The sequence below is a fragment of the Lates calcarifer genome, linkage group LG1 (genome assembly GCF_001640805.2).
Source record: "Lates calcarifer isolate ASB-BC8 linkage group LG1, TLL_Latcal_v3, whole genome shotgun sequence".
Classification (NCBI taxonomy): domain Eukaryota; kingdom Metazoa; phylum Chordata; class Actinopteri; family Centropomidae; genus Lates; species Lates calcarifer.
Window position 1 is genome coordinate 3,194,414 of NC_066833.1, and position 12,625 is coordinate 3,207,038.

At 42.9% G+C, this 12,625-nt stretch overlaps 1 protein-coding gene across 10 annotated transcripts in view; it reads left to right on the forward strand.

Annotated features, from left to right (window-relative positions):
• Positions 1-12,625, forward strand: part of dgkh (diacylglycerol kinase, eta) — a 49,817-nt gene that overhangs the window by 6,399 nt on the left and 30,793 nt on the right. For 6 of the 10 annotated variants that reach the window (XM_018704395.2, XM_018704394.2, XM_018704398.2 and 3 more), the window contains 3 exons: positions 5,067-5,177; positions 6,088-6,246; positions 8,919-8,999. In XM_018704395.2, the coding sequence (XP_018559911.1) occupies positions 5,067-5,177; positions 6,088-6,246; positions 8,919-8,999 (351 nt within the window). Of the gene's footprint in view, positions 1-5,066; positions 5,178-6,087; positions 6,247-8,918; positions 9,000-9,438; positions 10,741-12,625 lie in introns of those variants that run through there. The other 4 variants (XM_051076901.1, XM_018704396.2, XM_018704400.2 and 1 more) reach the window with 2 other exon arrangements.

Here is a 12,625-nt window from a genome sequence, read left to right on the forward strand (position 1 = left end):
CAATTACACCCAACAGAGAGGACAGTATGCCAAGACAGCTACAGGACAGTGGTGGAGGTGCGGGAGAGGGTTAAGTGAGGAAGAAATGGGAGAGAAATTGAGAGATTCAGCACTAGGTCTCTAAAAGACTTGGTTGTTCTGGCTCCACAGGCAATCCAATCTTACTCAGGAATGACAAATGAGTTGGTAATGGAGGTATAACAGAGCCTAACTGCATGGAATGATTCCTGAGACAGTGGGCTTCTCTCAGCAGCCACTCAGCATCCACTAAGACAAAGGACACATAAGTAAGCAATCGCCTTTATGGACTGGCCACTTGCAGTCGCAGCAGTTTTGCTTTATCAGTCATGAGTTGAAGCCAGACAGGGATAACTTTTCTCTTGGCAAGCTGAGATAGGTTTCTTTTTGTACTGTATATGGCTGCAAGGATGTGTGCAAGTATGTGCAGCAGGTACATGGACATACATTTCCCTGTGTATGTGTTATCAGACTTTCCAATAATGGCAGGTTAGAAAGAGATGAGAAAAGGGGTGTTTCTCCTGGGCCTATAAGTGAGGCCTCATATTTAGAATACAGAACTTTTGGTGGCCAAGGCTCTGGTACCTACACTACAGACCTCTAGTTAGTGTGTCAGGGAAATATGCCTGTTTGCCTTTTTGTAAGAGTTAGATAAGAAAATTGCAACCCTGTCTCCTAGGAATTCTGTTTCAAAACATAATTGTAACTGGATTTAGTTTTCTATTAATGTAATAAAAACATTTTATATGGCAAGTTGCAAAATTGTTGGCGCAGAGTGATCCTGCAGTAAAGTATCTACTTTTACTGACTGTAGTGTTATTAAACTTCTGATTATGTTTAGGTTCTCACAGCTCTTTGTTAAGGTTAGTGAAAGTTCCTTGTCTGGTCTAATACAGAAAAAGCAGAAATGATGATGATGCAAACCCCAGGCTATAAGGCTCATCAATGAACACATAATAACCTGTTTGGGAAGCCCTAAAAAAAAAAAAAATAAATCGTCTCTAAACAGAGTCCACATTTAATACCCAGCAAGCATTTGACAGACAGTGTCATACACACAAAGAAGTTCCCATCGGAGTTAAACAAAACAGAATTTAATAATTTTCATAATCATTCTGAAAAATAATCTTCTGAAAATGTCTCTCCAGAAGACCCTGAAATAAAAGCCTTACAATATTCATGTATAGAACTGTTATCAAGTTATCAGGAGTCAATTAACAGAAAAAAATATCTGAAACTGTTCTGATGAATGATTCATTACTTTGAGTCATTTTTAAACCTGATTTATGTCATTGGAAACAGAATATCTTTGGGATTTGGACTGTTGGTTGGACAAAAGAAGATATTTGATGATGTAAGCTTGGACTCTGGGTTTGGAAATTGTTCACTCTTTTCTGCTATTTTAGACTAAATAACACATCAGGTAATCGAATGTCCCCATCTCATGTTCCCATTCCACAAAATTATTTGGGATTTTTAACACTGATGCAATTTCAACCATGATTTCATTTGATCCCAAGGATGTTGATGTGATTGCAAAACTCACTGTCCCAATATTTAGGACAAAATTAGCAGCCCTGTACTTCTCTAAGGCCTGCCATTTTAAGAATTTTTCACCTTTGCTCTTTGCATTCAGACACTTAGAAAACAATTAAGCTAACCAGAGAAGGAGGTGGAAAGTCAAGCATTTTTATCTGATTAATTAGATAGAAACCTCGGCGAGGCCCAGAAGGGACTGGTAATTGGTTCAGGACAGAGTGCTGTTGAGCTTAAGGTAAGAGAGAGAGACGCTATATCATTAGCATGAGCGAGTCTACTGTTGATTCTAGTTAGCTGTAGCTTAAGTTCATAGATGGTCAGGTCCTGCATGAACTAGCTATGTGAGTAAGCTGTAAGACTGACTCTTTGTCTGGGTATCGTCAAAGGCAGCACCAAGGTTTGCTCTGCTCTCTTCAATTAGCCTCCCAGGGAGCTCCTGCTCTGTTCTTATCCACCAACCACAGCTGCTGGACTCATTTGAACTGCCTGTGCCTTTGTCCATTGTATAAGCATGTGTGTGTATGTGTGTGCTGTTTAGAGTATGTGTGTGTCACCCTGTCAGTGGCCAGGCAGAGTGTGGGTGTAAGGTACATGGTGCTCAGGTTACTCATTTCTCTCTGGCACAGGACTCGCTCTCTGTCTCACAGTTTAGCAGAAGAGAGGAGCAGAGCACAGAGGCAAGCGCAGGGACTATTTATAGATCACTTCTGGCCTACTTGGCAACAGGAAGGAGATGAAGACAAGGAAAGGAACTATGGAGGCCAAGGAGGGACAAAATAGAAAATAGAACATCCAACTAGAGCAAAGTCACTTCTACTGCTCTGCCTGGGCAGAAAAAAATTTAAGTTCCACTTTTTGACTTTGGTAGCTCAGAGAGTCTGAAAGTTTCTCCTCAGAAACAGCAGCAAGGCAAAAAGTCTGGCAAGTACATTCTTAATTGCCTCAAGATGCAGTAGTTGTCATTAGGGCTGCAATTTATTATTATTTTTTTAAATTTTTTCACCTATTCTGATGTTTGATATGAACATTAACCTGCAGGATTTTAGGCATTGCACTGCTGCCACGTGATTTTGGATAATTCAATGAATAAACAGGTAGACCGGTGTCAATACTAGTGCAGCTCATACTCTGCTGTGTAATGACTCAATTCCCCAGATTAGAGTACACGCACAGTTACTCTGCATGTGTTAGTCGTAATCAGTCATGAGATGCTCATTAAGCTTCTCAGTCGTCCCCTCTTCTGTTTGAATTAGCCATACAGAGAGCTGACTGTACAACCTACAATACATGTATATGCTCACACAAGTGTGTATGTGTTTGCATGTAAGTTGTCACATTGTGAGGAAGAACCACTGACAACACACTGCCTTGCGTTTCTTCAAAACAGCAGTTCTGTTCAAATGAAAAACTGCTGAGGAGATCCCTGAACGCACTTCTTAACCGCCGGTATTCTCCAGTAGCCCAACAAGCCTAACTGAGGAGATGACTTCATCCACCATGCCTGTGTTTCAGTCCCACTTTGATTGTAGTTGCAGGCGAGCAGCTAATGCCTTATAGGGTAGTCAGCTTTGAGGTATTTCACCTTAATCCATCGCAGGAATGTGGTCTTCAGGCTGTACCTACGGAAGGGGAAGCAGGGAATTAACATACTGTAGGTAGACAACTCTTTCAGAGTGTGTCCTCCTCCTGTTGTGTTTTTTCCACTCAGTCATCATCTCTTTCAAAATTGACAACATTAGAGAACTAGTGTAGATGGTGTAGACTTGTGTTGACACTGGGCTGATTTATGCCTTCAGCAAATGAATTTAATGTGTTCCTTATACCTTTAAGAAGGCCCTTGAATTCCATCAAGGACTTTCTGTTGTCTCCACTTCTTTTCAACTTAGTCAATCAGCAGTCACAGGGAGTACTACAATATGGTGTGTTTCTGGAAAGACATCATTTTGTTGATATTGTAGAATTTTTGAGACTGAAATCAAAGAGAAAGATATCTCAGAACTCTGATAAATAAACTTAGCGCTACAGTGTTGACATGCCTAGATTTGAGGGTAGTTGAGAAAATATGTTTTTGTAATTTGAGTGAACTAACCCTTTAAGAATCTCATTTAGTGAAGCAGTGACTTAAGTAACACTTAAGTCCCAACAAATGTATCTCGTCTCATGATTTGTGATGCGATCTACCTTTATGGCTTGCTTCATCCAGTGTTACATGCCGGTGTGTGTGTTTATAGTGTGTCTCCACAATGAGCCTGTATTCTGCTGCAGTGTTTTCTGTGTTTAAGTTGACACAGCTGGTGGGCAGGATGTCAGCTTCAGGCCTCTGTGTCTGTTTGTAATTCTCCCCTTGGAGAGCAGCCTTCCTTTGCTATAAATAGCCTCTCTGTGTGTGTGTGTGTGTGTGTGTGTGTGTGTGTGTGTGTGTGTGTGTGTGTGTGTGTGTGTGTGTGTGCGCGTGTGTGTGTGCCCCACCTCTCCTCTGTGTGCCCAGAGAGAATGATGTTCCTCCATGCAGCATTTCCATCTGTGTGTTTGTGTGTGTTTTATCTTTTCCATGTCCACTCGTCCATGTCTGGCTGTATTTGTTCTGTATGTCCAATGTGTGTTTGTGTGTGTTAATGAGTACAAGATGGGAGGGTGTTTGTAATAATGATGAGTGTGTGTACTGTGTTGCACATGGAGAGATGGATGGATTTGATATGGCACACACACACACACACACACACAGGTTGTATCAGAGACAGGAAGCCCTTACTTCTTTGTCTGTCTTCCCTTTTTTTAAATTCAATCCATTTTCACTCTCCCATCTGTTCCATCTTAGTCTTATCAGGCCTGTCTCTCACCCTACTGCTTTTTTATTTCCCTCCTCCTCATACCGTCTCACCATAAAATGTTCCTGGTGTGTGGAACATCCATCATTAAGTGAGAGTATTATGCTGTGAGTTTCTTTAAAGTTTGTCAAACTTGCATGCTGGAAGACATATTTGTGTTTAGTCCTCTGAGTTCAACAGAGCAAGCAGTGGCAGTCAGTGGGATGCCATCCTTGCCCTTTTTTCCCCTCTTTCTCTTTTCTATCCTTCTCTCCTTCTACGTCCATCAGTCTTTTCTCTCTGGCTCATGGGAAGGGGTTGAGTGTGAGTGATGTATGTTTACAGCTCTTCAGAGAAATGAGGGGTGGTGTGTGTGTGTGTGTAATGAGTTTCCTTTCTTCTCCACTTTTTGGCCTATTCCTTGTCTCCCATGCATAAAATTGTTGCTCAGATTCACACACACACACACACATATGAACAGTACACACTTTTTATCTTGACAGTTTCCTGTAGATAAATACAAGAGGGTGTTCTGCATCTGAGAGCAAGATGCAGTGTGTGTGTGTGTGTGTGTGAGAGAGAGAGAGAGAGAGAGAGAGAGAGAGAGATTGAAGCTTTGTGTTATTTTCTGATGGAAGCTTTCACTGATATGAGGCCCCATAAAACTGTTATTTATTTTTATTGTGTCTATTCTTCCTCCAGACGAGCATAAAGGAGGGATTGTTGTTGAAACAGACCAGCTCGTTCCAGAGGTGGAAAAAGCGCTACTTCAAACTGAGAGGCCGAACTCTCTACTACGCCAAAGATGCCAAGGTAGGCTTACCCAGTGCGTCCCCATGCAGCACACATACACTAGTAGCCAGCTGAGCAGGCTAAATCCTCTCAAATCTTCTGTCTATAAAGTGAATTTAGATGGAAAAGCTTGAACTGCCAAACTGCTATTAGTGTTGATCTTCAATTTCTGTCCTCTAATCCCACAAACGATGCTTTAGTGTCTGGAGACAAAGCTTTAAAAAGATCAGAGACAAGCAGATCATCATAGAGGAATAATTTTACATTCTGGGAAATACATTTACATGTTGAGAGTTAGACCAGATGATTGATATCACTCTTAAAACTTCATGGTAAATATGGATCCTGAGCCTGCAGCCTGTTAGCATATCTTAGCATTAAGACTGGAGACAGGGGTCACCTACCAGTACCTCTAAAGCTCACTAATTAACACAATATTTCTTGTTTGTTTAATCCATACAAAAATCTAAGCAGAAAAGCAACAGTTCGCACTCCTATGGGGGGTTCCAGACTATCTCAGCTAGCCCCAGCTTTAGAGGTGCAGGTAGGCATATTTTCTTACCCGTTTCCCCCCATTTCCAGTCTTTGTACTGAGCTAACCTAACCAGCTGCAGCTGGCTGTAGTTTAATATTTCTTCATATTTTATAAAACCCATTTTCTGTGCAGTAGTTCACTCTTACAGCCTTATACTTTCTTATCGTTTACATCGTTTTCTGATCAAATTTCAATAGATCTTTTATTTCCCCTCCTTAATCAGATTAATTGATTTCCCATCATCTTGAGTTTCTTCCTTTTCTTCCTCTGTTTTACTTTAAGTATATTTTTTATTTTTGCTCTTAACTTTTGAACTCTCTTTCCCCTTTGCTTCTAACCCAACCTCCCTGGTCTGGAACATTTGTGTGTGCGCCTCTGTGTATGCACGCACACTAGTCGGGCAGTGCTTTGGCACGCTGGCAGGAGCGGGCGCTGCGCAGAGTGTCCAGGAGTCGCGTGTGTTGGCGAGTTCTGTCCGTGTGCTGGACGGGTGCACGACGCTCCCCCCCACCTCTGGGTGCCAGCGGATCTGAGGAAGGCCTAGTGAGAATCCGGGTCAGCACAGCACTGCCAGGGGCCATGGGCCAGACCGCCACAACAGCTTAACCATTCCCTACTTAACCACACACCTGCACACGATAGTGCTGCATTCATGCCATATGGTGCTGCTGGGTCAAGACAGGTGTAATGTCTTAACAAAATACATTGACTCTTTTAGTGTTGCAAATTTTACAGATGGCGATGCAAAATAATATGATAGAGGGTGTCATTCTGATAGCGGGGAAGCCATTTTGTGGATGAACCAACACAAAATTAAGCTCTTTCAAATTCCATGTTTCTGACTGAGGAACTAGAACTTTATTATTACCATATGACACGAATGCATTGTATATAATATGGATATAACCCCAGGTTGGGCCGCAAAACACATGTGTACTAACTGTAAGGCCACACTTGGATCAGCTCACCTTATTTATCCTCAATGAGGATTGTGGCTTTCATTGTTTTACACTGTGTGTTGCTTGTCCTTCCCTGCAGCGTAAAGTCGCTTGATGGCCATGCTGGAAGAATGAAAAAAACATAATGAAGTAATGTAAATACTTTGCTCTCTTGCTTGTGTGTTATAGTAAGGGTTAGTCATTTATAACTCCAACATTACAAGTGAGTGAGTTCTTTCTGTCATGGCCAGACAGTGATGTTAGTCTCTGTAGATACGTGCCCATTCCCTACATGTCCATCCACTCTGGTGTCTCCAAGGTGGCCTGGCTGGCTGTGCTGCCCTGTGCTTAAGAAGCCTGACCTCCTCATTGATCCATCAGGGAGGCTACATCTCAGCACTTCGATGTGTCCTAGAAAGAATACTCTCTTCTCCCTTCCTCTCCTTCCTGATTGTGCAGAAGAGTTAAAGATAACCAAGTCATGGGCAGAATTTATGGATTCTGCTCCTTAACAGTTTAAATAGGCAGGAAAAAACAACATGAAATAACCACATAGGCTGGAGTAAAATGAGGGATAGGAGATAGGGGTTGAAGGAGGTAGGAAAGCTCATTGAGGTTGTTGAGATGCAGCTGCTGACCTAAGCTCTGGATCTATGGGTAACAGAGGGTCTGAACGCTTGCCTTTGTCCACCATTCACTGTCAGCTTTCATTACAGCTTCCCTCAAGACAGTTGAGCGTGTGTGCCCACACATACACAAGTGTGTGTGTGTGTATATGTGTGTTAGGCTGGTGGTGTGGTGAGTGAGAGAGAGGGAAAAGGACTTTGTCAAAAGAACTGACAGTGATCACACACATGCTGTACACACATGTGATGCAATGGTATAGCAGCCAAGAATAGGGGGGCAGTGTTTGTGTTGGCATGCCATTCATACTTGGGACCTCTTGGCCGACACTCCACACACACATTGACACGCACTTGCAGGCATATGTGGAAGTGCTGGGACACACGCTTCCTGTGCGCACACACACAGACAGAGCGAGCGTTGGCTGGTGTCCCTCTCCAGCCAGGCCTGGAGAGAGCATCGTTAACTGGGCATTCCCTCTGACAGCTGCAGCAGCTCACTCCTCCCACACACACACACACACACACACACACACATACACAGTCAGAGGGCATTCCTTTGACGGCATTGGTTTTTTGGCCTGTGGCTCTTTAAGAGCTCAGCTGCGTGCCTTACGCATCGCAGCTCTGTTAGGATATCATGTTCCTGTTTGTAGACTCTGGCTCTCCTCTCTGTCTGTCTGCTGACTAAATTGGATAGCGCTGGCTCCGGCTCCTCAGACACATAGAAATTCAATAAAACCTATTAACATTCGCTGTTATGTTGTTCCCACCATTCTCATTTAGGTAGAGAGTCAAAACACAGGAAACACAAGAGGGAAAGCCTTACTGCAGTGTAGGTTTATAGTGGAGCTGTGTTGTGGAACAACAGTTATCTTTAAGAGGGCCAGACAAATTGTTCTTATTGTTCTGGACTGGAACATTTCTGAGCAGCTTTCCCTCCATGTCTTATTAATTATTTTAAAAGATTTCTGCACCATTTTTTCTTTTCTTATATATTTGTAGGTTTTACTGGCTTTTACTGGTTGTAGTTGTAGTTGTCTTTATCTCTGTGTTGCCATTCAGCATTTCTTTGTGGTTGTTTTTGTGTCTCTGAAGTTGTTTTACGTCTCTTTGCCACCTTCATTTGTCTTTTTGTGGTAATTTTGCATCAATTTGTTATTGCTTATCGGGAGTTAAAGTTAACAGCAACTCCAAACAGAGGCCTGGTCCCTTGAGCCCTTGGGCCTATGCTACTATTCGGTGGTCTTGTGTTATAATAAACCAAAAATAGATGTACCTGCAGAACAGAGGTGTGTTCTATGTTTTTAAAATTCAAAATTGAATTTTTTACATTTAACATTTTCATAACATTTTACATTTTACATTTTTTTTTACAGCGAGAATGTTTTCATGTCTTTTGTGACTCTTGCAGTAGCTTCCATTTTACACTGAGAATTCTCACTTGTTCATTCTAGGTCTGCTTTGCTGTCACCATAACAAGACATTTCTCTCACAGCCAATCACTGTTCTCTTCATGCCCTAGTATACAAGTAACAGTAAGCTAAGTGGTAGAAAAAAATGTCCAAAGGCTAATTCTCTTGTTCTCTTTTGTTCCCTCTATCTCTCTGTTCTCCTCTTGGGACATCCCTCATTACTCTCTCCCCACACCTCGTCTTTTCTGCAGTCCCTTATCTTTGACGAGGTGGACCTATCGGATGCCAGTGTTGCAGAGTCCAGCACAAAGAATGTCAACAACAGCTTCACAGTGAGTGCATCTTGTAGTCTTAACACCCACACACTCACAATCACTCTGGGTTACAGGGAGATCACAGGTAGAGGCACGTGTTGAGCATTGAGACTGAGTGTGTCACAGTGTGTCACTGGTGAGTGTAGAATCACACTAACATTAGGTCTGTAATCTAGATCCCAGTATCAATGTAGTGCAATATTATAATAATTAAAATGTAATCAAATTTCTTTCCTTAATCACTGTTTCTTTTGGTTTTATGGTTGGATGAATGTCATGGTGAAATCTGTGAACCAATTGAAATCTCAGTAGGGCTGCAGACAATGCATTAATCAAATTTTTTTCTCAATTAATTGTTTAATTGATAAAATGTTTTTCCTCACAAATTGATCAAGAAGCTGTGACTGACACAACTGATTATCAGAATAGTTGCTCATTAATTTTCTGTTGATATAATTGACATTTTTATGTACTGAAGTCAGAGTCAGTTCAGTGCCTAGCAGCCTGTTTGGTTTGGAAACTCTGATTGACACAGTCCTAGGGACCAAGTTTTATGAAATGTCATACAGTAGCTGTCTCACTGAGTCCCATTAATTGTATGTTGAGCACAGATGCTTTAATAAACAGCACACAGTGAACCACACTCACAGCCATTATGCTTTCGCTTGGGGATCCATCAGGGTTTAAGAAAACAGGATTGATTCACCCAGTGTATTGTACACCTGAAAATGTCAGTCCTAGTTATATTTAGTTGATATTTGAATACATTTCCCAGCATTGCCCCTTACGTGTTTGTCACATGCTGCTCGTCTCATTTACTGGGAGAACACAAGGGATGTTGCTGTGAATGGATGCTTATTCAGGAAAAGAATGAGCTGCTGAGCTGGATGAGCGCGTGTGGGAGGTAGAGGGAAACGAACACGAGTAACCAGGATGAAAACAGACAGGGATAGAGCTAGTAGTGCCCTGTCCTTTCTATAAATGTCTCTGCTCTCCCCGAGTGTTGCTATAATAAGAAACAAGGAGGAGGAGGAGGTAGGCAGGAGAACAGTGCCCAGAGGAGAACACACAGCTATTTTTAGCAACCCCTTGAAATGCTTCACTGAGTGCCTGGGATGGCTTAACGTCTGCCATATTCATAAATAAGATTACGTGTGTCTGCTGCATGCATGTGCAGCATGTGTGTAGTTGCACGTGTGTGTGTTTGCTGCAGGGTGAATAAACATGCTGTGTTATGCTCCCTTGCCGAGGGTTTGGAGCTGAGGTCAACATGCCCTTGTGAGCATCAGCATCCCAATAAGATGGTGAGAAGGAGGGAGAGGAGGTGATGTTGAAGGAAGAAAGGGAGGATGGAGAGAGAGATGAGCTGAGGGGAGACAAAGACAGAAAAAGGCAAGTAAGGACAAAATACTGTCGAGAAGTGTATGTACAGACGGGAAAAAGAGACAAAAATAAAAAACACTGAATTAATGATTGATGGGGAATGACTGCAGAGTAGTTTAAGATGGCGAGGGGAAAGACACAGCAAGGTAGTGCAGTAGAGGAAATCCTGGAGTGATGTCACATCACTGCTGACTGCACTCACACACATACTCCCTGGAGGAAAGAGAAAGAGAAAGAGCGGGGCAGAGCGAGTTCGAGGCACAGGCGAGCAGAGAGAGGTGGGAGAGGAAAGGCGGATGCAGAGGAAAAGAGGGAGAGTGGAGAAGAAATGCAGACAGGACAGATGGGGAATGAGCGGTGAAACATAAAACCAAAGGTAATGTGACGTGATGAATGGTAGTTCACCTGCAGCGGCTGCACACGCATGCAAATCTCTGTAATGCGCTTCAGCCCAGACACAGTCACGCACACCAACAGGGGGAGACCAGGCTTCATCGGACAGGTTGTGTGATCACGACTGAGAGCGAGAGAGAGAGAGCGAGAAAGCAAGAGACCACTGCAGAGGAGACATTGCGGGGCTTTGCTCTGACTGTGCAGAGTAATTACCAGTCTCCGTCTGGGTGTCTGTCTGTCTGTCTGGCCTGCTGTTGTCATCTGTCTGTCTGTGTGTCGGTCGGTCTTCTGAGGATGAGTGATGCTGCTGGCGTCTTCTATGCAGGTTGGTGCTGCTTGGTTGGATGGTTTGAACGAGTAGTTGACTCACGCCCATGCTAAGATGCTTAGCGATTCGTGCTCACTCCTTTTTGGAGCTCTGCAGATGTTGTGTGTTTAATGTGCATATATATGTTTTAACAGAGTGTGGACCAAGGACCCCCTCGGGACCTACCAGTAACCTAAGGAATACTTTTACATTCATTATGGCAGGGACCAATCCCGCTCTCTCTCTAGTGCAAAGTTTTTTCCTTCCAAAATAGGTTTATTTAATGATTTACTCAGTGATGTAAGATGTAAATTAGAAAGAATCCTCTTCATTAAATAATAATTTAAGGTAAAGCACCTAAACAAATATGGATGAATCAGATTCAGGATGAACACAACTGTGCATGTGGCTGTACATGTGTCTGTGTGTGCATGCATTTTTCATGACTGGGTGTGTAAGTATACGTATGTGAGACAGCCGTTCCATTCTGTGTCCACGTCTTTGTTGTTGCTAAAGCCATTGGTTCATTTGTGTGTTGAAACGGAGCCTGTTTGAACATACGATGAGGCAGTGTCACTGTGGCTGTAGCTGTAGAGGGAGCACCTTGAAGTCCACGTGAGGGGGAGCTCAGCCCAACCCAAACCCTAAACTCATTAGAGACTCTGCAGGGATGCACCGCCTCTCTCACTGACTCACTCATGTTTATTGGATTGGCTTGCTTATTGCTATCCTCTTTAAATCCATGAAATGAATCTCAAGGAAATTCAGATTGGCTTTGAATTGTGCACTAGCATCAGCAGTACATCAGCACTCTGGTTTGTTGTGTGGTTAATAGTAAGTGTATACTCAAAGTCGCAGATGATAACTGTGCGAGCATGTGTGCTGTAGGGAGGGAGCAGCTGTGACAGTTCTGTTCCACCTCTTATGCTCCTGTGCTTCAGGTCCCAGTAGATACAGGATCTGTGCACCACATTCACCAATCCCATGCCTGTGTGTGTGTCTGCGGGTAAACACAGACGGGTGTCCCCCATCATCAGCTAATCTTTTGTGGTTGCATCTCTGCCAAAAATAAAAACAAATGAGGCTTATGATTGCATGTTCTCATTATTTACAGATGTAGATTCTGATTAAAGAGCTCATTCTTGTTGTCACTACTCATTACACATGAACACACACACACACACACACACACACATCTAATGTGTTTAGTTCTGAAGGTCAATCATCAAGAGAGGTTTTCCACACTTGAGGGATGCCGAGAGCCATTTTTGGAAACAGCCGTTCCTGTTTCCCCTGGCAACCAATCTTATCACTACCCTGTTTGAGACACACAGATGCATACATACAAAGACACACACACACACACACACATGGATACAGTACACCAGAAGAGAGACAGGATGATCTATGTCCAAAGGGATCAATTTGCCAAGCATGTGTATGTGCATGCACACACCGAAGCACAAATGGACACACACACACACACACACTAATCCTGCAGTTCCTGGTGGAAAATGTATTGTTATTAACTTCTGAGAAAAACACAATTCTCTGAAGAGAG